The 26,076-nt window shown below is 42.5% G+C and overlaps 1 protein-coding gene across 7 annotated transcripts in view; it reads left to right on the forward strand.

Annotated features, from left to right (window-relative positions):
• The first annotated feature begins 3,981 nt into the window (after positions 1 to 3,981).
• Positions 3,982 to 26,076, forward strand: part of Osbpl9 (oxysterol binding protein like 9) — a 122,551-nt gene continuing 100,456 nt past the window's right edge. For 4 of the 7 annotated variants that reach the window (XM_050136249.1, XM_050136252.1, XM_050136253.1 and 1 more), the window contains exons 1-2: positions 3,983 to 4,141; positions 24,628 to 24,678. In XM_050136249.1, coding sequence (XP_049992206.1) covers positions 4,031 to 4,141; positions 24,628 to 24,678 — 162 coding nt within the window. In that variant the 5' untranslated portion in view covers positions 3,983 to 4,030. Of the gene's footprint in view, positions 4,142 to 24,627; positions 24,679 to 26,076 lie in introns of all 7 variants that reach the window. The other 3 variants (XM_050136247.1, XM_050136250.1, XM_050136251.1) reach the window with 1 other exon arrangement.

Consider the following 26,076-nt stretch of genomic DNA (forward strand, 5'->3'; position numbering starts at 1 on the left):
GGATGAGTACGTCTGCTTCCAGATGCTGTTACCCCTTCCCTTGGGCTCAGAGTCTCAGTCCCGTCAAGGACTTACCACTACGATTTCCTCCTATTTCAAGTGTCTCCATTTTCTACCTCTGAAAATAAGCAAAGTCATATTTCCCAGTATCTTTTCTATGTTTTGATTTGAGACAGGGTCTCACACTGAAATACAGGCTAGCTTGGAACTAACTGGTAGTGATCCTTCTGCCTTAGCTTCTTGGATACCTTCAACCTTAAGAGAAACAAACAACCCCCCCCAAAAAAAAAAAACAAAGAAAACTCCTACACAACCTAATCTCAACTTGTAGATAGTATTTTCATAGCTGACATTACCTCTCCTTGATACCCTATTACAGCTTATTACATTCTCAGCAAAGTGGGTCTGGATGGTTTCCTTTCTTTAAAAAGCTACATTTTATTTACTGGTGTGCAGGCATGTGTGTTTGTATATATGGGCACAGGCGTGGACCACAACTTGCACACGGAAGTCAGACGACAGCTTTTAGGAGTTAGTCCTCCCTTTCATCCCGTGGGCCCCCGGGATCAAACTCAGGTCATCGGGCTTGGTGGCAGGTGCCTTTCCGCATCGAGCCCTTTTACTAGTCCTCCACGTATTTTATTTTAAAGACACAACCTATTACTAAATCTATCTCTCACCAATTTGGCAAGACTAGCTGAGCAGCAAGTCCCAGGGAACTTCCTGTCCCCATCTTCCCAGCCCTGGGATTACAGGTGTGCCCCTGGCTTTTCACGTGGGTGTGTAGGACTGAACTCAGGCCACGTGCTTACTCGGCAAGCACTCTGTCAGCTGAGCCATCTCTAGAGTCTTGGTGTTGGGTGGTTATCGTGTTTACTTACTGAGTATTTGCTTTCATCACAGAAGATCCCAGGACCTTGGATGGTGTCTGGATATAGCATATGACCCATAAATACTTATACTGTAGTTGTAGGCTGTGCGTGGTCAGCTCTTTCTGTCTCTGTCTCCTACTACTTTTTTCTTTGCCTTATTGCTCCTGTCTTTGTGTTCCTCACTGTTTCTTCAACATGCCTGGCTCACTCCTAACATCTGCTCTGTGTGGCCAGTCATTTTCCCTGGGAGGGTCTTCCCCTACCTTACTCCTTCACTTCCTTCAGGTCTCTGTTTTGGTCAAAAGAAAAAGAATAAGCGCTGAGGAGATGTCTGAGAGGGTAAGTGCTCACTACACAAGGAGAACGACCTGATTTCCAATCCACAAAACCACATAAAGCTGGATGGGGTAGTGTGTGTCTGTACAGGTGTCTGCAGTCAGGAGAATCCTCAGAAGCTCTTAGGCCAGCTAGCCTGGTACACACAGCAGTAAATAATAAGAAACACTGTCCAAAACGAGGTGGAAAGTGAGGACCAATACTGCCTGTTGTCCTTTGACCCCGCATGAATACTGCGCACACACACGTGCACACATACAAGTACACAGAGACAAAAGTGCACACACAGTGCCGTCATGTCATTTGCAGGAAAATGGATACAACTATAGATAGCCATTCTAACAAATTAAGCCAGTTTTAGAAAGGCAAATAGCACATAACTCTCATTTGTGGTAGCTATATTTTATGTAGATACATAAAATTGTGTGTTCATACTTATATGACCTGAAAACAGAAGAAAAACTGTCTAGAGGGACAAATGAGACTAATGGGAGGGAAGGGACAAGAAAGGGGAGAGTTAGGAGGGCATGAGGAGTAATATACTTAATACACAATAAACACATGTATACGCAATATATACATGTATACATATATCCATGTATAAAACTTTGAAAAAGTTGCCTTCTCATTCGGGTATATAAAACAGCAGCTCCAAATTCCCCTTTATTTTTTTACCTATAGCACTTAGCAAGGTACACTATGCTCCATCGTGGATTTTGTTGTCTATTTCTGCCTCCCCCTCTACCTTCTGCAAATGTTCTCGAAGCCTTAGAAGAGTTCTCAGGACAAAACAGCGTACATTTAAATTCTGGGAATTGAACTCAGGGACTCACACACTCCAGGCAAGCACTCTACCACTGAGCTACATTCGCAGACTATGATTATTAAGTGAGTGTTTGTAGAAGGAAACAGAAATGAATATTGGGGGTGAAGTCCTTTGAAGTGTGAGGAGTGACCTACAAGTCTCCTTAAGTGAAGGCAGGTGGTAAGCTTCTCTTGGTTGTCAACTCGGCTACATCTGGAATTAACTACAACCCAATGGCTGGGCACACCTGTGAGGGATTTTTTTTTCTTAATTGCATCATTTGAAGTAGGAAGGTCCACTTCTAATCCAGATCTTTGAGGTGGGAAGACCCATCTTTAATCTGGGCCACACATTCTTCTATTAGGGCATGGAAACATTCTTCTAGAGGCCAGTATTAGGGCACGGAAGAGGAAAGCTCTCTCTTTTGTGGGCCTGCTTCACCCGGCCTTGCTAGCAAGCCTAGTCCTTCACTGGTATTATACCTACTTTTTAGGACTCTGGCATATACTGAAAACCAGCTGAGACATCTGGCCTCATGGTCTGAACAATTACTGGATCTTGGACTTTCTGTACATAGGCAGCCATTGTTGGATTAGCTGAACCACATCCTATAGAAGTCATTCTAATAAATCTCCATTATATATAAATGTATATATATTATATATGTATATATATTCATTCTATAAGTTCTGTTACTCTAGAGAACCCTGATTAATATAGCAGGGGTGGAGTGTTTGGCAATCACTGTATTCTTCTGTATTCTTTTTTTCTTTACAATTAAAAAAAAAGTGTTTGGGTATTTTTTGCCTACATGTATATCTGTGTGCTACATGTGAGCCTGGTGCCATGGAGGCCAGAAGAGGATGTTGTATCCTCTGGAACTGGAATTCCAAATAGTGGTTAGCCTCCATTTGGGAATCCGACCTGGGTCCCCTGGAAGAGCAGCCAGTACTCTTAACTGCTGAGCCATCTCTCAACTTCCTAATCAATCATTGCATTCTTAAAAAAAGAATTCTTATGCCAGGCAGTGGTGTTACTTGCTGTTAATGCCAGCATTTGGGAGGAACTGTCTCGAAAAACAAAAAAACAAAAAAGAAAGAAAGAAGGAAAGAAAGAAAGAAAAAATAATTTTTTAGGTGGCACACATGCCTTTAATCACAGTACTTGAGAGGCAGAGGAAGGCGGAGCTCTGTGAGTTCAAGGCCAGCCTGGTCTGCTTTGCAAGTTCCAGAACAGTCAGGACTACAAAGAGACTCTGTCTCAAAGAAAAATAAAATTCTATGTGAATAACTTTTAAAATGTTTTATGTAGCCCATACTACTCTTGAACTTATTATGTAGTCAAGGATAATCTTGAACGTAAAAAAAAAGATTTATTTTTAATTATATATACTTTGAGCACGTGTGTCTCCGTGGGGTAGGGATATCTGCAGGCAAGCACAGGTGCCCTCAGTTCTGAAGGCCTGGAGTTATAGGCAGTTGTGAGCTCCCCTACCCCTTATCCGAATTTGGATCCTCTGCAAGAGCAGTACATACTCTTAATCGCTGCGCCTCGATTCTTCTACTATCAAATTTCTGAGATTACAGTTTTTCTTTTCTTCCTTTTTTCCTTCCTTTCTTTTCTTTCCTTTTCTTTTTTCTTTCTTCCTTCCTTTCTTTTTCTTTTCTTTTCTTTTTTTTTTTTTTGAGACAGTCTCTCTTAGCTGAGTTGGCTTTGAACTACTGACACCGTCACTCACGGCCTGGATAAATAATCTTAAAATCCATGCTTGCTTTCTCAGCTTGCCTCCATAACATCCCTTCCTACACACAATAGGCAAAGAGAGAAAGAAAGAAAGAAAGCACGCTGACTACGATCGCCAGGGGCGTGGGTCCACCGGCTGCACAGAGGCCCCGCCCATGGTCCCGCCCACTCACGCCTTGGCCCCGCCTAGGGTCTCGGAGGCCCCGCCTCTGCATGCCGAATGCCTTATAGGCGACTGACGTCAGGCCGTTTGTTGTCATTGGCGGCTCCCAAGATGGCGTCCATCGTGGAAGGGCCGCTGAGCAAATGGACTAACGTGATGAAGGGCTGGCAGTACCGTTGGTTCGTGTTGGACTACAATGCGGGGCTGCTCTCCTATTACACGGTGAGTGGCTGAGGCCGCGCTGCCGGGACGGCGGGCTACGGGGAGCCGGGGCGAGGGTACTCAGCTGTGGGGACCGCCGTACGCGAGGTTCCCTTGTGGAGGAGGGCTTTGCGTGCGGGTAGCCAATGACCAGGAGGGAGCTGCGGACCCAGCCAGTGAGCAGTGCCGGCTGAATGATTTATGGGCCGGGGGGCGAGCCGGTGCCTCGGGGAGTGGTATTGGGGCTAGGTGGGGTCGGCGCGGTGGCGAGGTGCCGGTGGGCGTAGTCCCGGTGTGGCCCGTCAGCCGCACGATCCTCACTGTCAACCCTGTTGCCCCTCGCCCTCATACCGGCCGCACCCCTTAGCTCCTCTGGGCTTGGACGAGCGCTGCCTTCTCGGAGCAGTGGTCAGACGAGCCTGGCCAGGTCCAAAGGTGACCCTCGTCCACACCACGGGTTCTGAATTCCCGCCCGTCTGTCCGGCTCGGCGGTCCTACTCTGGGGATTCACCCTGCTTTCCAGCGGGACGCGAGTGTAACGGACTCTGTAACTTTTGAGAGCAGAGGATTCCCTCTGCGCGAGTCTTCTGGTTGCGGAGATGTCGACAGGGGTGGGGCGGTTGCCTTGAAAGTTGTGTTCTAGGGTGGGCCGACTGTGCGACTTCATTGTTGTTGACACGAGTCAGTGGCCCAGGGTGAAGTGCTGTGAAACCTATGTTCTGACCGCCTCATCCACCCCCGTCGCATTAATAGATGGAAGTGGGCGGTGTTAGAGAAATTACTAACGGGGCTACTTTCTTTGAGCTGTACAGTTAATAATAGCCCGTGAGGAAAAGAAAAACACTCAGAAGAACAAAATATAGAATGCCTTGAAGGCGTTAGAAAATGATAGAAAAAAAAAGGAAGAAATACAGTTACGGGAGAAGAGTTAGTGTTGCTGAGAGAAATAGAGATACATAGTTTATTCATTCATTTAAAAATATCGTTGCGTTCCTGTTCTGCTTGTTTCCAAGAATCAACAGCAGTGTAGGCACAGCCTCTCTTCTCGGGAGCTTTTAGTAGTCTAGTGGGCACCTTAATTCATTTACTCTTAATTCATTTGCAAGATAGGTATTCATTATTCCCATTTAGTGTCCCTGTTTTACAGTTTTGGAATCCAAGGCTGCGGGCTTTTAAGCAATTAGCCAAACTCAAATAGATAGCTGTAAGTGGTGGAGTCAGGATTCCCATTAAGTTGCTCTTTTGCTACTCGAAGAAGAAAAGTAAATGCTGTAAGTCACTAACGTGAGTCTGCAACAGTAAAAGCATTGCCTTTATCATTCTTCCCATGTGAACTTTTCTCTGCAGCTTTATTGTTGTTGTTGTTGGAGCCCAGGGCCTTGAACATGTTAGGTTAACACTCTACCACCGACCCACATTCCTATCCCCTTTCTACCTAAGTTTTAAAAGATCAAACTTTACTGAGACATAAGCCTTGTTCAGAGTTGAATATAGTGACCCACATATGTAACCTCCAAATGTTCACATTTTAGACTGGAAATGTTAAGGCTAAGCCAGGCTAGGGTACCTAATGAGACCTTGTTTCAAAAACAAGAGCAAAACAAACCACCACCACCAACAAAAACCCAAACCAAAAACACTCAAGAACAAAACACACACCATGTTAAGATTATGTAGGATGGAAAACTGACAAACTGAAGAATTACAAAACCCTATGACTCAAAGAGTAATATCAGGTTTCACTAAATGTGAATGTGATTATCAGCAAATCCATGGAATCTAGCCATCATATTCATGGTGAGGTAATTTCAGTTAGTGGCACTATAGAATTGTTACTCTTCAAATCCCAAATTTGTGTGGGTCTGAATCTAGGGCAGTTTGGAGAGGTCCCAAGTTACGGTTCTAGAGAGCTCCTAGCCCAGACAAGACGTTCCTTTTTCTTCTTTTCTTTTCTTTTATTTTTTTTTTTCTGTCTCCTTGTCCTTGTAGATTTGGAGTGCTTGGACTCCTTGTTCTTTTGACTAAAGGAAGTTTTTCATAGACTTCTTTTTTTCTTCCTTAATGCTGTCCTCCCTTCTGAGATTAGATTCTATGAAAGTCCTTGCTAGAGGAAGGAGGGATCATATTTCTTACGAATGGCTGTTTAGAAACTTATCTCCTTAATTCTTCTGTTGTTTGCTTGCAGAGAATTGTACTATGTTGTGAAAATAAAAATGACAACCAAAAGGAGAGTAGGGGTCTGATTGAATTCAGGCACTTCGTTCTGTCACTGTTTAGTACATTAGAGTTCTGATGGGTCTATCTTAATGATCTGCATGTGACTGATTGCTTACAGCCACACCTTTTAGTAAGACTATCTGAACTGGTTGTACCACATTTTTTTTCTAATAGATTTATTTTTTAAAGGGTGAAACATTCAGACAATTTAAATTCAAATCCAGCAGAACTCCTGTCAGTCAGTGATGATGCCACTGTGTGTTCCCACTTCTAGACGCTTGCCAGTTTCTGAGAACTCTCCGTGAGGAAGAAGGCTCTGACGCTTTATTCATATATATGTGTGTGTGTGTGTGTATATATATATATGTATATATATATCTTCGATATAATCTGCAATTTCTTGTGGACATAGTAACTTCTCTGCATCTATATCAGGAATTTCAGATCCAAATTCATCTTCCATGGCCACATAATAACCTTTACTTGGTCTAAACTGTCTAAGCCCAAGTCCTTCAGGAATGTGAATTTACTGAGAGCTTTTCTGGGTCACTCGTGTCACAGAGTTTCAAGACATACCACCCTTGCTTCTTGATTCCCTCTAAGTCCAAGGGTTCCATCACTGCACAGGTGATACTAGTGTGTGACCCTTCTAGGCACCTGTGCAAGTGCCGAGCTGGCTGCAGAATCCGTGCTCGGTTCAGGTTCCCACAGGGCACAGAATTGTGACTAAGTGGCCATCCCAAGGTCAGTGTTGGAATCCAGGGTAGCATGGAAGGGCAAGGAAACAGGTACAAGTGAAGAGAACACAAGCCACCGTGGCTGCACTGACCCAGGACACACTCACTAGTAGTGCCACGTTTTAATCAAGGCAGCAAATAGTCACTTTATGCTTTGTTTCCAAAATTACGTGAGTGCTGGGCTGGCACTGTGGTTGTTGATCTCTTCTAGACTATCTCAGAAAATTCTAAACTAAACTAGATTGCCCTTGCTTTAGAGTCAGCTTTTACTGAGAATCAGTATTAAATAATTTCAGGATTGAGCTAGAGTCACAGGGATTAAATTTAAGTAGGTTCAGCTAAGCCTTATTTTCAGCCTAAAGCTTCACCAAAATTTACAAAATTCTGGGGATGGAATGACACTTTTTTAAATTAAACTTTACACTTTTCATTTGTGCATGTATATGTGTTGATGTGCAGACATGTTTATGCCATATCACCTGTGTGGAAGTCAGTTTTCTTCTTCCACCACGTGGGTCCCAGGGATGGAACTCTGATTGTCAGCCCTGGTGACAAGTGCCATTACCAGCTGAGCCATCTCTCCAGCCTGGAATGATCTGTTTACTTTATTCTTTTCATTTATTTCATAATCTCTTTGCCAGGCTGGCAATTGAACCCACAATCTTGACATGCTAGGCAAACATACTACCTCTAACATGTCCTCAGCCCAGTGTTTTGATTTTGAAGGAAAGCTTAATGTATTGTTACAGGGATTCTTTTTCAGTACTGACTCAATTCCTGTGTGTGTGTGTGTGTGTGTGTGTAGTTTTTGAGACAGGCTCTCACTAGCCCTGGCTGGCCTGGAACTCACAGATCTGCTGAGTGCTGGGATTAAAGGTGAGTGCCTCCACACACAGCTTAACTCACACTCTCTCTCTTTTTCTCTGTCTCTGATTTTTCGAGGACATGGCCTGAAACTTTTTTGAGACCTGGGTGGCCTGAAACTCACTTTGTAGACCAAACTGGCCTTGAACTCACTGAGATCCACCTTCCTCTGCCTTCCAAATGCTGGGATTAAAGGCGTGTGCCACCACAACCCAGTTAACTCAGTCTCTTAATCATTAGATATAATATATTCTTAGTGTTAGTTCATTTAGCAAGCATCTTTGTAGGGCCAACTTCTTAATAGTACAGTTAGTGTATATGCATGGAGTACAGGCGTGATTCCTTCATGTAGGAACTAATGATCTGTCAGAGCAGATATCTAAACATAATTTTAAAGCAATATGACAGGTGGGGAGGTGGTTTAGAGAATAAAGTGCTGAATTCAGATCCCCACATCCTATGTAAAAGCTGAGCAGGCATGATGGCTGCTGTAATTCTAGCACCCTGGAGACAGAGACAGAGGGGATCAACTGGGCAAGCTCGCTAGTAGCTACAGTAGACAGAATTGGTGAGCTCTGGGTGCAGTAAGAGACCCTAACTCAATAAATAAGAATGATCAAGGAAGACACCCAGTGTTAACTTTGGGCCTACACACACATGCACACACATATGTGCCCCCACACATGTGAACACATGTACACATAATACACACTACACACATAAACATACACAAAATCACATACACAAAATCAGTGTGACAAAGTCAACAATAGAAATGGAAATCTGCAGAAATATTGCCCAGAAAAGACCAGGACAGCAGCACTAACATAAAGAAATATTTGAGAACTGATCAGAGATTGAATCTAGAGGTATTTGGAGTCATAGATCAGGCCTGGCAACAGATAAGGATTCATTGGGTGATTGCACAAAATTGTTTCATTGTATTATTGTTATTATTTTAGGTTTTTAAAATTGTGTATGTGTGGGACATGCATGTGTTCACCAGTGTGTATGCATGTGGAAGCCAGAGGGTTGCCATTGTCTTCTTCAATTGTGTTTCTCCATATTTATGTATTTAAACATCTTTATTTTATGTACAGGGGTGTTTTGCCTGCACATGTATCTGTGCATCATGTGTGTGCCTGGTGCCCTAAAGGTTAGAAGAGGAAATCAGGTTCGCTGGGACTGGAGTTACAGCTTGAGCCTCTATTTGGGTGCTAGGAATTAAATCCAGGTACCTTGAAAGAGCAGCCAGTGCTCTTAACTGCTGAGCCATCTTTCTAACCCCTTCTGCCTTATTTTTTGAGACAAAATTAAACCTGGAGCTCATTCATTTGGCTAGGCTGACTGGTCAATGAGCTCCCAGGATCCACCTAATTCTTGTATCCCACCCCCCAGATATGTGGGTGGGATGCTTGGCTTTTATGTTGGTCCTAGGGACTCCAAGTTAGGTCCTCATGTTTGTGTGGCAGGCACTTTACTGACTGAGCCATATATCGCCCCCCACACTTTGAGAGAGTATTCTTTTGTTGTCCAGACTGATCTCAAAACTTGGATCCTTCTGCATCCACCTCTTGAGTGAATTCTATTTTTATTATTAGATGAGATAATCAGAGAAAGCTAAAGATGTAAATTTGAGAACACTATGTGAACTATGAACCATCAGTGTGAATCATGGTCACAAAAAAGAGACAGAAAGGAAGGTAGATTGCAGGAGTCACAGTTTTGTGAGGAGTTGGAAGATGAGAAAGTTGGTAGAGTTGGTATAATTTGCTGTAGAGTTAGCAAACGAGATGGAAGCCACCCATATTGTCATAATACCTAGAGCGTGCTGGAGGACACGGCAGGTAAAAGCTTTGGGAACTCACAAGATGTTTGGGGTATAGGCCCTGTAGGTGTACCCCTGGCAGTTTTAGCAGGTTAGGATATGCTGTCTAGAGAAAACAAGATTGTCGGGACCTGATTGGTGAGTCCAGGGGTTGGGCATGTGAGCAGAGAGGGAGCAGGACTGGAGACACAGGGAATGAATGCTCTTGGAAGAGACAGGTAAGAAGCCTGTGGGTGGTGCAGCTTGGGATGGAAGTCTGGAGTGAGATGGCCTTGAGTGCTGAGCAAGCAGAAACGGGGTTATGCTGGACCATGAAAGACTTCTTGGCATTTCAATTTGAAATGCTAAGCAATTTGAACTTTATCCCTAGGGCTCTGAAGAGCCATATTCTAAGTACTTTTAATATTGAAAAGACTTTTACTGTTGACATTTTAAAACTCATATAAAAGAGGATAGAATAATGAATTATTGACATCCAGCCATACAGTTATGAGCATATGGCTAATCCTGTTTATTAATATTCTTCCTTTCTCTTTCTCTTCTTTCTCTTTCCCTGTCCCCTTCCCTTCCTTTCCCTTTCTCTTTTCCCTTCCCCTTCTCCTTCCTTCCCCTTCTTTTCCCTCCCTTCCTCTTCCCCTTTCCCCTTTTTTTCCTTCCCTTTCCTTCCTTTTCCTTTTCCGTTTCCCTTTCCCTTTCCTTCCCTTTCTCCTTGTGTAGCCAAAGATGACCTTGAGCTTCTGATTCTCCTGCCTCTGCCTCAAAAGCAGAGGGATCACAGATGTATGCTACCACATTCAGAGGATGGATACACATACACACACACATATATTTATTAAAAACAGGGTCTCACTTGAGCCAAAGCTTTTTTGTTTTGTTTTTGTTTTTTGAGACAGGGTTTCTATGTGTAGCCCTGGCTGTCCTAGAACTCAATTTATAGACTAAGCTGGCCTTGAACTCACAGATATTCACCTACCTCTGCTGAATGCTGGTATTAAAGGTGTGTGCCATTACTGCCTGGTGCCAGAGCTGTTTTTAAACTCATAGAATTACAGGTGAGGATTGCCATGCCCAGCTGAACTGGATTATTTTAAAACATATTCCAAATATTAAAGTTTATTTGTGAATATTTCTGGTATATCGCTAAACATTGACTTCTTAAAAGTTTTTTGAAATTAAAATTGTATTGTGTGTGTTTGCTTACACTTGTGCATGCTCACAATCAGAGGACAACGTGCCATAGTTAGTTCTCTCTTTCCAGCTTGTGGGTTCTTGGGTCAGAACTCAAGTCACCCGGCTTGATGACAGGTACCTCTACTCTGGACATCTCAATGGCCCAAAGGTTTCTCTTTTACAAAATGGTACCAAAATACCTTTATTACAGTTGAGTGATAATAGTTTAATTACATCAAATTTGAAGTCTATTTGATTTCCTGTCTTGACCATTATTTTCTCAGGAGTTGCTTTGAGTCAGGATTCCAAACGAGATCCACACATAAAACTCTTGAGTACCTGGGGCTGGAAAATGGCACAGTCTGTAAAGTGCCTGCTGTGTGAATATGAGGACCTGAGTGTGGCTCCGCAGCACACACGTATGCACACTGGGCAGTTGCATTGCTGTCTCCCAGAGCTGGGGAGGCAGAGACAGATCCCTGGAATGTCATCAGGCAGCCTCTGATAGTTGAGCGCTAACATGGCAGGGAAGCCAACTTCACCAGGAGAGAGATCCAGGTGAGACCAGGTAGGAAGCCATCATCCTTTTATGCCTTTTATGATCACTGTCACTGCTTCGGCTGTGTTCTACTCATTGTTTCAGCTCATGGTCCTACAGGAGGAAATTTTACATATGGGGAGGAAAATTAGGCTTTGTCTTTTCAAAGAAATTGTGCTGAGATTGTAATCCATGACAGCCATGTTTAAGGAGTGATAGGTAGGAAAAAACACAGAGAGAAAAACAACAGCCAGACGTAGAAGAAGGTAGCAGTCAAGGTGGAGATGTGTGTACAGATGGCCTCTACTACATACCCCACAGGAGAAATGGACTTGGATATCACTGATGTCCCAAGTGAGGGCATTTTCTGTGGAGAGGTAGGTGTAGAAGGCAGAAGGAGTAGCTACAAGAGGAGACAGTAAGACTAGACGGTTGAGTGTAGAGTATCCAAGATATTTCCCTGCCGAAACCTGGCAGGATCGATGGCTGAACGGGTGGTGCCTGAGTAATAGTGTCTGGTGAGGTAGCAAGGTTCAGGGGGACAAGGAGAACAAAGTGGACTTGAGGAATGAAGACAGAATCACAGCCCTGAGAAGAAGGAAAAGGAGAGAGCAGTTGTGAGGAAAGAGCTGGGGCTTTAGCGTGTGGGTTGTTGGGAGCAGTGAGACTCCAGATCCTGAATTTCTTGTAATCCCCTTAACTGAGTGCCTACAGCTGCTCTGAGCACGAGACCTTCAGGAGTTTCTGATGGCAGGAGAGTGGTTTCTGGTGGGTTTGGCTGGGGCGTGGCTATCTCTATATAATCTGCCCCTGAACACAATAAAGGGGGCATTCTTGGGGAATTCAAGGATGACTCGTGTTGCTGTCTCTGTTTGTGTGTGTCTGTGTATTTTAACCTCCAGCCCCCTTGCCTGAAGCTCGCGAACTGGGTGCCAGCTCACAGAGCGCAGACACAGGGGCGCTGTGCGCAGCAGCGGGTGGCTGGGAAGATTAGAGCCAGAGACTTAGCAAAAATGAGTCTGAGGATTTTGCATTAAAACCCTGCTAGCCAAACAGGTCAGTGTTATTTGACAGTTGATAGTGATGTCTAGAGGATGGGGTTTTAAAAAGTTTTATCTAATTTACTTGGATTTTAGATTTCTTCTTTTTAAAGATGTATTTTATTGTTTTAATATGTATGCGTGTTTTGCCTGCATGTATGTCTGTGCATCATGCCTGAGGCCTACAGAGGCCAGAAAAGGGCATCAGATAGCCTGGAATTGGAGTTAGTGACAGTTATGAGCCACCATGTGGGTGCTGGGAATAGAACACATGTCCTCTGCAAGAGCAGCCAGTGCACTTAACTGCTTAGTCATCTCTTCAGCCTCTGGATTTCAGGTGATTTTTGTTTTGTTTCGTTTGTTTTTTGAGACAGAGTTTCTCTTTATTGCTTTGGAGCCTGTCCTGGAATTCGCTCTGTAGACCAGGCTGGCCTCGAACTCACAGAGATCCACCTGTCTCTGCCTCCCAAGTGTGGGATTAAAGGTGTGCATCATCACTGCCCAGCTGGATTTTCGGTTTCTGAAGCACTAAAATGTGTCTGTCTCTCTTGTAAAAGAGGTAGTTTCATTCTAGAATGATGTTAACGTCAACCTCATCATACATTCAAAAGTCAATTTATACTTTCCTAAGTAAACTATTTTTTTTTTTTAATGAAGAATCTTGTTATCAGTTTTGGTTGCCTTGGAACTCATGATCCTCCTGCTTCAACTTCCTATATCCTGGGATTACAGGTATGGATCAACCAGCACACTCATCAGTAAACTGTATTGCATACAATCAAATGAACTTTTCATTAATCTTATATGGTAAGTGTCGGTACAGGTTGAGTGTCTCTGATCTGCAATTCTTGAGACCAGTTGTTTGCATTTTAGAATTTTAAAAATTATTTTGGAATTTGCACATATGAAATGTTTTGGGATTACAGACCAAATTCAGGTTTAGTGAGAGATCCTGCCTCAAAAAATAAGGAGGAAGCCAGGCGGTGGTGGCGCACACCTTTAATCCCAGCACTAGGGAGGCAGAGGCAGGAGGATCTTTGTGAGTTCGAGGCCAGCCTGGTCTACAAGAGCTAGTTCCAAGACAGGCATCAAAAAACTACAGAGAAACCCTGTCTCGAAAATCAACCCCCCCCCCAAAAAAAAAAAACCACACACACAAAATAAGGAGGAGAGTGATTTGGGAAGACAGAATGGACTCTTGCCTCTATAGCCAAGTGCACACATACATATGTATGCACATGTGAATTTCAGATTTAGGGATGCTTAATCTGTACGTAAAGTAGCTGCTTCAGATTTGTAAAAGGAATGAAAGCAAAGTGTATCTGAATTTAAGTACCCCAAGAAAGCAAACTCCTAGGGAAATAAGTGGAACCCATGGGAAGAAGTGGGTGGAAATGCTTTAGCTTTCCTTTTGCTTTCGTACTCTGCCAGGTGTGTCCAGGTGTGACATTACATGCAGTGTTGTCACCTACAAAGTTCAGCTCTGAGAGCTGAGTCACCAGCTGCAATAAACCTCGTGTTTTCAGGAAGTTCGGGTTACTTTAACAGCTGAACCAAAGGTCTTGCTCCACATGGGTCTCAGGTTGGACATGGCTGTACAAGCCTTGTTTTTTCCTCTTTTCTAAAACTCCAGGGCCTTTCAATATAATTCCTTGGAGCATTTAGTCATTGATAACTGTTATAGTCAACTAGCCATATCTCTTGTACATTCTTTATCTGTACAGCAAGCTTGTAACCTCCTTGGTGGCAGTTTGTACTGAACATCATAATCTTCAAGGCCCACAGTGTAGCACATTCCAGGGGATAGAATGTCCTGTTCCTTCGAATCAGGCTGAGAGGTGAGATACAGGAGGCAGTTAGGGACTCCAGTTTACAGAGCAGAATATATTAATATCAAATACACCATTGTCTATGGCTTATATAAAACCCACTTGAATTTATAGTAACAGCAGCTTTTTGTTATTTTTTTGTTTGTTTTGTTTTTTGAGACAGGGTTTCTTTGTAGCTTTGGAGCCTGTCCTGGAGCTAGATCTTGTAGACCAGGCTGGCCTCGAACTCACAGAGATCCGCCTGCCTCTGCCTTCCGAGTGCTGGCTTTTAATTAATCATCTGGAGGCTGAAGAACCATATGATCTGCTTCTTGTGTTAATCCAGACAGATTGCCAGTTTTTGCTGCTGTTGTCCTGGTACTCACTCTATAGTTCAGGCTGGTCTTGAACTCAGAGATCTGTCTGCCTGCCTCAGCCTCTGGGATGCTGGGAATAAAGGCACCACCACCCAGTTCTTATACTCATGGGGCGTAGACATACATGTAGGCTAAACATCTGTATACATTTAAAAGAAAAAGGAAACCAAAAGAAAGAATTTATTAATCTTAAATATGCCATGTGTATATGTGGAGTTACCTCCAATTAGATTTTCAGATATGTAATAGGCAATTGCAGTCAAAACTAGAACACACAGTAAATGATTTCGATTAAGAATGGCATTATTTTAATACTGATAGAGAAAAACAGATTAATTTGTTTTCCTTCTTAAGGACTTTATTATAAAGGGCTGTCTTCTCAGACTAGGACCAACCTATTTCCTTTCCTTCTTCCCGCCCTCCTTTCTTCTCTCTCTCCCACTCTCCCACCGTTCCTCCCTCTTTTCTTCCCTTTATTTTGAGACAGTCTAGATAATGCAGGGTAGCTGAGAACTCGTGTTCTGCTTCAACTTCCCGAGTGCATGCATTTCTTCTAAAAAAAGAGAAACTTTAAAAGTGACTGCTTTTAGAAATTAAGTTTATAAGGGACATGGCTTCATATGAATGGAATCATGTTCAAAGAAAGTATTTTGAGTTACTCATAATTTATTTTTACTCACCTGACAAGGTTAAAGCCATTTTGGAGGCTGATTTTTCTAAGTGGGATGTGTGATGATGCCTTTATCCCGGCACTCAGAATGTGGAGGTGAGAGAATCTGGATTTCAGGTCTGTCCTGGGCTGCACAGTGAGCTTGAGGCCAGCCTGGGCGACATGAGGTCCTGTCCCAAAAATTTTTAAAAGGGTATGGGATGATTCTTGGATTTTATTCACGTAAAGCCTCTGTGCTTATTTCTCATATTTTATTTTAGCAGTATTTTGTCTTTTGGGATAGGGTCTTGCTATCTAACTGATTTCATCTTCCTGCCTTCCTGCCTTCACCTCTTGGTAGGACATGGTGACTTAGCTGTAATTATGGCACAGCTGGGTATGTAAACATCTGGGTAAAAATGTGCTCTGCTCCTCTGAGGCTCTGCAGGGTTTCACTCCCCCTTCTTTCTCATTCCTTATAGGAGTGGCCTCACTATTCCAGGACAATACCCAGGCTTGCTGGAGCTCAGAATCCTGCACTCAGTTTTTCAGGTGCTTTGCTTCCTCATACGGAAGTGTCCTCAGTGCACTGGGTCTCATTGGCACTGAGTTTTCAAGGGCTTCATTTGGAGAGCTTTTTACCCTCCTCTGCTTTATCTCTGCTCTTTCTCATTGTCTTAAAATCCTGGCTCTCTGGACTGCCATTGTCTGTTAAAGCTCTGTTAAGCTGTAAACAAACATTTTAGCTGTAACAGCTTAAACTTTTTAAAAAATTAATTTTATTGTTATTTTTAGCTGTGTTGTGTGTGTGTGTGCATGTGAGTGTGTGTGTGTGTGGGGGGGGGAGTGTAGGCACTGGTGGGGCAGAGGTGTCCTGGACCTGGTGGTACAGAGGTGTAGGCCCTCTGGAGTAGCTCAGGTACTCTTCACCTGGAGCCATCTTCCCGCCTGTTACATACAGTCTTAGGTAGGTTTTCGGTTGCCTGTTTTTCATCTTTCCACAGTTGCTCCCCTCCATGCTGGGGACGGGACACAGGCCCTCATGCTTCGCGCCCTCGACACCTCAGTAGCTTCATTTAGACTTAATTCACATGCCATACAGTTCATTCATCTAAGCTGATGATTCACCAAAATGATTTCCTAAAATGACTCATTTTAGCAAAGTCACCAACTGTGACAGTCCCCACAGTTTAGAAACTTTTCTTCGCTCTTCAAACTCTCTATCAGCTGTCATCCGTCTCTAATGTGGCAGTGTTTTCCTCTGGAAGCCCCTTTACCATTTCCAAGGTTCACTCAAGTTTGGTGTCTGGCAGTACCTCGTAGTCTCTGGGTGCTCACTTATTTGTCGGCAGATGTTGTGTTGAATCTTTATCCCTCTTTTTCTTACTGTTTAAAAGCTTCTGCCCACAATGTATTCTTGATCATATTCTTTTCCCTCCCCCAAATCCTTCCAGGTTCCTCCTTCCTCCCTACCCACCCAAATTCATATTCTTGTTTTCTTTATTTTCCTCCTTCAGACCAAACAAACAAAAACCCCAACAAAACATGATAATCAAAAACAACCAATAAACAAACAGTACTGTGATGAAAAATTACCACAGCAAAACAAAAAGCACCCAAAAAACGAGGAGTACCTTTTCCACCTGCTCATGCAGCCCGTCCTTGTGTGCAGTTGGCAGACTCGGTGTCACTTCATTGGGAAATGGATTTTCCCTTTTCCAGCAGTCGTTGGTGATTACAAGTAGCTTCTTGTCAGGGATGGGACTATGTGTTCAAGTCCCCTTCTCCATCCTGGGATTTGTGTCATTTTTTTTTCCTTCCTGCTTTGTGGCATGTGGCCCTTGCTGGTCTCATGCTGGCTCTGTAGCTGAGGGTGACCTGGAATGTCTGATTTTCCTGCTCTGACTACAGGGGTGTGCCACCAGACCCAGCTGAGTTTCCTGTCTTCAAGATACCAATTTTTTTTATCAGATACTTAATTTGCAGACTTGTTTTTTAGCTAATGCATGCTAAATAGGCAGTCTGCCACTAACCTGCACACAGCATGGTGTTTCTGTAGTTGGTGGTTTCCTTTGATGCACAAAGTGTCCAGTTTATTCTTATGGTACCTATGCTTTTGGCATCAAATTTTAGATGTCATGGTTTTTTTTTTAAACTAATGTCACATTTTTTAATATTTATTTATTTATTATGTATACAATATTCTGTCTGTGTGTATGCCTGCAGGCCAGAAGAGGGCGCCAGACCCCATTACAGATGGTTGTGAGCCACCATGTGGTTGCTGGGAATTGAACTCAGGACCTTTGGAAGAGCAGGCAGTGCTCTTAACCTCTGAGCCATCTCTCCAGCCCCTAGATGTCATGGTTTACTCTAACATTATAGAAAGGCCTAAGGTCATACCACCCAGAATGCACTTGATATTATCCATGTGTTTGTGGGTTTTTTGTTTGTTTGTTTTTGCATTTTTGGTTTTTATTATCTTTTTTTTAAAACTTTTATTTTAAGAAATTGATAATTTTGGCTCTAAGGTTTAGGTCTTAGGCAATTTTAACCTGTTTTGTTTTGTTTTTTTGGTGTGTGTGCAGGAATGTGGTAAGAATCCAACTTTATTCTTTTGTATATTTAAATCAGTTATTCTTGTACCATGGAAAAGATTGTTCTCCCATTGAATTGCCTTGGCATCTCTCATAGTCCATTTTGTATTGCTATAACATAAAACCTGAGGCTAGAGAAGTGAGAGAGAAAAGAGGTTTATTTAGTTCACAGAGTTTTGTTTTTATTTGTTCATTTTGTGGATTTTTTGAGATGGGGTCTTATATAGACCAGACTGTTCTTGATCCCACTTGTAGCAGAGTCTGACCTTGAACTTGTGGTCTTTTTGCCTCTGGTTAATTACTGTAACTTTGTCCAAAGTGTTTACATTTCGCTTCTGGTTTTGGAGATTTTAGCCCGTGGATAGTCTGCTCTCCTACTTCTGAGCCCAAGATGAGGCACTATTGTCATTGTTGGGAACTCAAAGCAGGGCTGGCTGCTTACTTCATAGTGATCAGAAAGAAGAAAAAGACATGCTGAGAATGTGATGTGTCCCCAGTGAGCTGTTACCTTTAACTAGGCCCATTTTCTAGCATGTCCACTGTAGTGAGGATCCACCGAGGTGTTCATTCACTGACTAGGCGAGAGTCTTCAGTGTCTGATCTTGGCTATGGCAGCCAGACCTTTAACATGCGTCTCTGTGGGAAACTCTAGCACCCACATTATAACGGAGGTCATTTGCCTTTGAATTTTAATCACCTGGATTTGGGGACCAAGGATAAATTTCTGATAGGCAACATCTTGCATGACTAGCCCCTGTGTTATGTGTGCCTGCATTGTAACTTTCAATTTCTGCTTTTATTTTATTGTATTTTAGTATCAGGGTCTCACTATTTAGCCAGGGCTGACTTCAAGCCTGCTATCAATCCTCCTGCCTCCACCATGTGAGTACTGGGATTATGGGAGTGTACCAGCATATCTGGTTTCCCTTTTGTAAATCTCTAAATTTTGAAGTCATTAGGTTTTGTAAGGAACCAGGGCTTGCTTGTGCTTTGACTTTAAATTGCCTTATAAAAGTGGTTTCTTCTCACCTTTTCTCAAGTCTTAGGGAATTTCTTAGCCTCTTTGGCATGGCTCTGGATTCTAGCTACCTTCTTATTCTCTTGTGACCATATTTTTCTTAAGCACCAACATTTGTGATAGAAATTCTTTAAGGAAATCATTTCTGAGGGAGTATTTGAATTAAGATTTACCCTCTGTTTTCATATTTACATACTAGATTTCAAATGCTTTCCCTAGCTAACTAGGGAAATAAATTAAATTTTAGAAATAAAATTTAAGTCTTTTTGCAAACACTTTTTTCCTAAATCCTAAACTCCAGATATGAACAAGGAGTTTTGGAACATAGCCCCTTTTAAACTGGGCTCTGTGGGGTGAGTCCTGGGATAGACAGTGTCCAAGCGCCATTGTCCCAGCTGTTATTCTTAGAAACCAGCATTGTATTGTGTGTTATACACATTTTCACACACATGTATTTTAAAGTTTTTTTGGGGGGGTGTTTTTGGTTTACATGTGTATGTGCATGTGTGCAAATATTTACCACAGCACACATGTCAGGGTCAGAGAACAGCTTGGAGTAATCAGTTCTTTCCTTCTACCATGTGGGCTCTGGGAATCAAACTCAAGTCTTTATTTTGCAGCAAATGCTTCTCCCTCCCAAGCCACGACTCACTCTTTAAAATGGTAGGGTTTTTTTTCTTCTTTTCCTCATTTTATTTTGTACCCACATTGGTCTTTTTCCAAGTATGGAAAATGTTCCTCAGGCTATTTTTATAAAGATATGAAATTGAATGATAAATAATGGATTATAATTTCACAGTTTGGTGGGGGAAATACTAATATTGAAGCACAAACCACTTGGAGTTTAACACTTCCCCATTATTTCCCTCAGTCAACTCTCTTTAAAAAAACATGAATCAATATTTAGTGTTTTCGGCGGTATTTGGGAAACAAAACAAGTCTGCCTTGAGGTCTAGCACACAGTGCTGATGTGCTATAAATAATTCGGTAAGCGTGTGCTGCTCTTTAGTATTTAATATTTAACTTAATAAAGAATGCAAAACCCTAAGTCATCATGGTTGTCCTTAATTGAACCTGTGGCTCTCTTCCCTGAGCTGTTAGCCCCAAATTCTCCCTTGAAGATAAAATTGTCCTTTTTAAAAAGAAGAGTGAAAGAGCTGAGTCTGTTGTCACATGCTCACTCTTGTCCTAGCGCCCTGCAGGCTGAGGCAGAAGAATGGCCTAGAATTCAAGGCTAGGCTGGGCACATAGTTCCAGGCCAGCCTGTGTTATACGACAGTTGGGTTTCAGAGAACCCCAAAGCAAAACAAAAAACAGTGGAAGGGCTGGGGGCTCAGTGGTAAGGCAGTGGTCGTCCTAGATTTGGTCCTCAGCACTAAGAACCAAAGCCAAGGTAGCGAAAGCATGCGCCCGTACAGTGCAGTAGAAAAATGCCAGAGCCGAAGCGCCAGTCGTTACCCCTCATGTTGAAATCCCTAAAGCTCTGAATTCCAAAAGCCTTTTCTTTAAATTTATGACATTTTTTGTTTGAAAGCAAAGCCTGTCTTGAATTAATGTGTAGCTATTTCTAATCTTCATTACACTTATAAATATTTATGTGCTGTACTGCAGAAATAGTAACGTGCTTGTGAGATTTGCATGCCTGGTTACCCCAGAGTGTACTTGAGGTCTAGTTCTGTACTGTAATTTATGTAATGTATGCATATTGCCTTTCTGCATTTTGTGAATTTGAAAAGATCCAGAAAGCTCTCGGGTTAAAGGACGAAGGCGGGAAGGCAGGGTGCTGCCCCCTGAGCATGCACTACTGACAGCTGTCTGCAGGGTGACATTTCCTCAGCTGAAGACAGGACAGTCATTCATTTTACATTCATTCTCTATGACACAGAGACACTTTAGGGAAGATGCAGAGTGAGCAGGCTTACCACGACTGTTATAGATGTGCCTGGGTTTGCTTTCTGTTTCTCTCATTTGCTGTCTGTGAATGTCCATGCTCAACTTTTTTAAACGTTACCCTTTGATTTCTCATTTATAAAATAGTTGTGGTTAGGGCTGGTGGCATGGCGTACCAGGTAAAAAGGTCTTGCTATGTGAGCTTGACACCCTGAGTTCAACTCCTGAAACTCATGTTGGAAGGAGAGAACTGACTCTTAAAAGTTGTCTTTTTTTAAAAAATAAAAAAAGTTGTTGTCTTTTGATTTCTTCCCACATGTGCACCTTAGTATGTAATCCTCCCCCCCCTCTCTCTCTCTCTCTCTCTCTCTCACACACACACACACACACACACACACACACACACTAAAATAGCTCTAGTTCAGATTTACGTATAATAAAGGGTTATTTATTTTGGGGAGACTTACAGAACACTGTCATAGATCACAGTCCTCTGTACTAACGGAAAACAGGAACAGAGTCTAGCAACCAGAAGTGAGAGCTAGAAGCAAGAGAGCGAGTGCATGGTTTACAGCTACATTTATAGTATAAGAGACCATACCCAAGTGGGCTGGAATCTTAAAGGCTATTGACTGAAGGAGCAGAAGGAGCTCCCACAGCATCTGGGTATGTGTGTGTGTATGTTTGTATGTATATATGATGTATGTAATTCTAGAAATTGGATTGAAATGATTTTGTACATTTAAAGACTAAATTTCACATAAACGGTGTCTGTGGCCTTGGAGCCTAAATGGAGAATATTTTGAATATTTTTTAATTAATAAAAATTCTTATTGTCAGTGGGGTGTGTTTGTGTGTGTGTGTGTGTGTGTGTGTGTGTGTGTGTGTGTTGTACAGCTGATATGCCATGGCACAGGCATAGTATGGAAACCAGAAGACTATTTTTGGGAGTCCACCCCTCCCGCCAAGGTTTCCAGGTCAAGTTGTAGGGCCTGTATAGCAAGCAGTTTTACCCACTGAGCCATTTCACTTGCCCTTGAAGATTAATAAATTTTACTTTATGTTTATGCTTGCATGTATGTAATTGCCTGTTGTGTGTATAGTGCCCATGAGGTCAGAAGAGGCCTGGAACTGGAGTTAACAGGTTCTCTGCAAGAGCAGCAAGTGTTCTTAACCAGAGAATCATCTCTCTACCTGATAGATGGCTTTTTAAGTAGAATCCTGAAGTTCATCTAAAGTGATAAAACTTACTCAGAGTACTTTGAATACAGCAGATTTAATACTGAGCTTCTTAAAATGACCTTCCTACTCCAGATACAATATTTCAGACTCTGCTGGGAAAGAAAAATATTTATTATTGTTTGAAATCAGTGAAAAATGAAAAATTTAATTATAATGACATGCCCTACAGCCTTTGATTGGAGCACAGAGAGATCTAGGGAAGTTTATTTCCCCACAGTATTATAAAGGGAAAGATTGTGTTTTTAAAAATGACTCATGGCCGGAATGGTTATAATGCAGTCCTGGGCTTCAGCTAGAATTCTCTGAGGGTGAGCAGGAATTAGCTTGATAAGGAACCTGTAACGTGTGCAAACACTGCAAGCAAGAGAACAGCCTGTGAAAATCCCTAGGCATGAAGGTGACTGACTGGTTCCGGGAGCTGGAAAGTCAGCCTCGGCCACAGGAATGCTGGGGCTCTTGGATCAGATCTCAGCAGGTTAGGGCCACTGAAGATTGTTTTGCTTTACATATTTATATGTATTTTTGAAACAGTCTCAATATGTAGTTTAAGCTGGCTTGGAGCTTGCTGTATATAGATCAGCCTGGCTCAGACTTCAAAGCGGTTCTGCTGGTCTTGATAGTAGGATTCAGTGGGCACCTCTTGGGACTGGTTTCAGATACTGTTTTCTGGAAGAAAGAACCAAACTGACAAACGTGTGTGTGTGTGTGTGTGTGTGTGTGTGTGTGTGTGTGTAGGGGGGTTTACAGCAAAGGAGACAGCTTACTGAGAAAGGAGCCACAGAAGGGGTGGATTAGATCAAATTGCTGCTAGTGCCTTCACCAGGAGCCAGCATGCAGTCACTCCTGCTGCCCAGGCCTGAAACTCTCTGGTCCCTTCAGAGTTCCTCTCTGGAGTCTGTGACACTTTGCCCTTGCATTGCTCTGTGTTATGACTGTTTATGCGTTAGACTTTCTGCCCTCTCCCGACCATGTTTTCTAAGCGTCTGTCAGTTGTTTTGTAGAATGCTCCATATTCTGATTCTCTGGAGCAGTTGCTTCCAGTTGTCTCTTTCAGGGTTTTATAATTCCTAAACCAAATGTTAGCAACATCACTGGCCTGTCTGGCTGTGTCTTGTGATTTTAAAAACTGCTTTACAATGTGAGCGGCTCCAGGATGAGTATGCAGCTTTTACTTTTTTTTTTTAATTTTAGCTTACTTTTCATTCTATTCTCATTGGTTGTTTGTAACCTAATTAATGTTTTTGTATTCTACCTTTATTATTTTGGAGAGAAAATAAATATAGGTGCATAAGAAGGTTATTAAATGCCAAAGGGATGCTTTTCTTAACAGTGTTTTCATTAGCTGCGTATTATTAGTAAAGAACTCTTTGATCGGGGGCTGGAGAGATGGCTCAGTGGTTAAGAGCACTGATTGCTCTTCCAGAGGTCCTGAGTTCAATTCCCAGCAACCATGTGGTGGCTCATAGGCAACTATAATGAGATCTGGTGCCCTCTTCTGGCCTACAGGCAGGATACTGTATAAATAAATAAATCTTAAAAAAAAAAAAAACTCATTGATCGTGCTTGGTAGTGAGGATATTCTCCCCCTAAAATGTATGTCGTTGTTCTTGTATTTATTTGTAAATAGAATAAAAACAATCTGTCTTCAGTGCATCCACTTCTGAACATGAGTTCCCATGGCTTAAAGATTTGGCGGTTAAATATCTGTGACTCCAAGGGAGGCAATTATGCAGTCATGTGGAATCAGCTTGTTTTGATTTTTTTCTCATATAGGTGGGATGTGGGAAATACCAATTATTCCACAAATATTACATATTTATTAAACTCCCTCTCCTACATTTTACTTTATTTTGTGTGACCAGTTTATGTTCAGGAACATTTCCTGGATGTCAGCTCTGTGCTTGCTGTGACCCCTTGTGTTCGTGTTCCTCCCAGTGTAGTAGGGGACAGGAGGGACAACAGGGAGATTTTTTTTTTGAGCACCTAATGTATACCAGCACTGTACTAAAGCATAAGATAAGGCAAGACAGTGCCTTTCTCACCTCCGAGGCATGCCCACAGGGTGTCCATGTACAGAACACATGCAGGAGGCTGGTGCTCAGGGATGAGAATCCAGAGCCGACAGCTAAAGCACTTTGATGAGCGGCAACCAAATAGGTTGAGCAATGACTTCTGGGGACCGCATGGATAAGCTGAGCATCTTTTCTAAAGTGCGATCCTTTGCCTTTTGCCAGCATCATCGGGGGGAGATTCTTAAACCCCAGAGAAACGCTGGGCTACAGTGAAGGGGCATGAGGAGGGATAAACATGATAATGAGGAGGTGTATATGGTTCTGCGCTCAGGTTGGTTTGTATAAACTACAAAACCATGTTCATTTAGCTGGTCATTCCCCGCAAAAAATTTCTTTTGGGACAGGTAATGGGCAGAAGGAATGGTCAGTTCTGTAAATTTTCGTTGGTTTTTAGCTCCCCAGCTGGCTCTAAAAACAGTTGTCTGTAACCTTTTATTTACTGAGTGTTTTGTTTTTCTTTTAGTCCAAGGACAAAATGATGAGAGGCTCTCGAAGAGGCTGCGTTAGACTCAGGGTGAGTATTCCTTCATTTTATGAAGACTAATTTCAACAGAAAGGATATATTTTGATGGTGTGCTGGAGCCTGGATTTAACTTAATTTCCTTTCTTAGTTATTAGGCCATACAACCAAGTCACAGAGAAGAAAATCAGGTTTCTTCAAGTAACTTCTAGAAGTACCAGTACTGGGGCTGCAGCATGACCAATCACACCTTCCTTCTACTTCTGTGTTTTTAAATTTTCCTGTGGTTCCTCTTGTTGTGGTCAGATTGCTTTCCTGAGTACTTGGTATCGATCCCAGTTTCCACTTGCTCTGGTTTTAACTGCTTTCGTGGCTTGAGATTTGCCGGTGGTGAGGCCTTGCCAGGGCTGTGTTGAAACAGCAGGTCAGCTGATTATATTTGGGGTCAGGCCTCTTGTTGGTATAGTTAATGTGCTGGCTTAGTTCTTGGTTTTGGTTTTTAAATATAGTTGAATTCTTAACCCTTGCGCCTAGCACTCAGGTTAAGAGAGAACTTCGCCAGCTGCCCGAAAGCTCGGTACATGCCCCAGTCAGGTTATGGCTCTAGTCTCCTCTAACTAATCACCCTCTGCATTGCTTTATAATTTTATAGTGTGACATCCCGAAATTTTATAGTTTTTTAAGTTGGAAATTTTAGATGTTTTACTGTGTTTCCCAGGCTGGTCTCCAGTTCCTGAGCTCAAGTGATTCTTCTGTCTCTGCCTCTCAGGTGCTGCCGGGATCACAGTGTGCCAGAACTCAGCAGTTTTGTAGATTCAGTTTGCTTATTTTAAAACTCGGTGCCTTTTGTTCACAGTTCGGCTGCTGAACCATCCTGCCCTTAGGTCTGTGGGATTTGCATTGTGTCTAATATTCCCCAATAAGATTTAGAATCATCAGGAAGATGGACCTCTGGACATACCTATTGGGGATTGTTCTGACTAGGTTAACTGAGATGGAAAGACTTGCCCACTGTGGGTGGCCCATTCCCTGGGCTGGGATCCTGGACTATATAGCAGGAGAAAGGGAGCTGAAATTGACCCTTTATCCCTTGCACTGCTTTTGTCTCAGGGTATTCTATCACAGCAACTAGACCAGAAACTAAGATAATATACTATTTTGCCTTAAGGAAAGAAAGGGAAATTTCATATATGCTAACATGATGAACCTTTAGGGTGGTATGCTAAGCTAGCCACAAAACACAAACATTATTATGAGTCCTATTAGATATGAAGAATCATCAAGTTCATACAAACTGGAATAAGTTGGTGGTTTCCAGCCTAGGCATGGAAAACAAGAAGCTATTTGGGGAGTATGGAGTTGTTTGAGTTTAGAAATGTAGTTTCTGATTTGGTGGTGGTTGAACATGTCTTTAATCCTAGCACTTGGGAGGCAGAGACAGGTGGATCTCTA

This window comes from Alexandromys fortis, unplaced genomic scaffold (assembly GCF_014885135.2).
Source record: "Alexandromys fortis isolate MF-2015 unplaced genomic scaffold, M_Fortis_MF-2015_v1.1 scaffold_13, whole genome shotgun sequence".
NCBI lineage: Eukaryota > Metazoa > Chordata > Mammalia > Rodentia > Cricetidae > Alexandromys > Alexandromys fortis.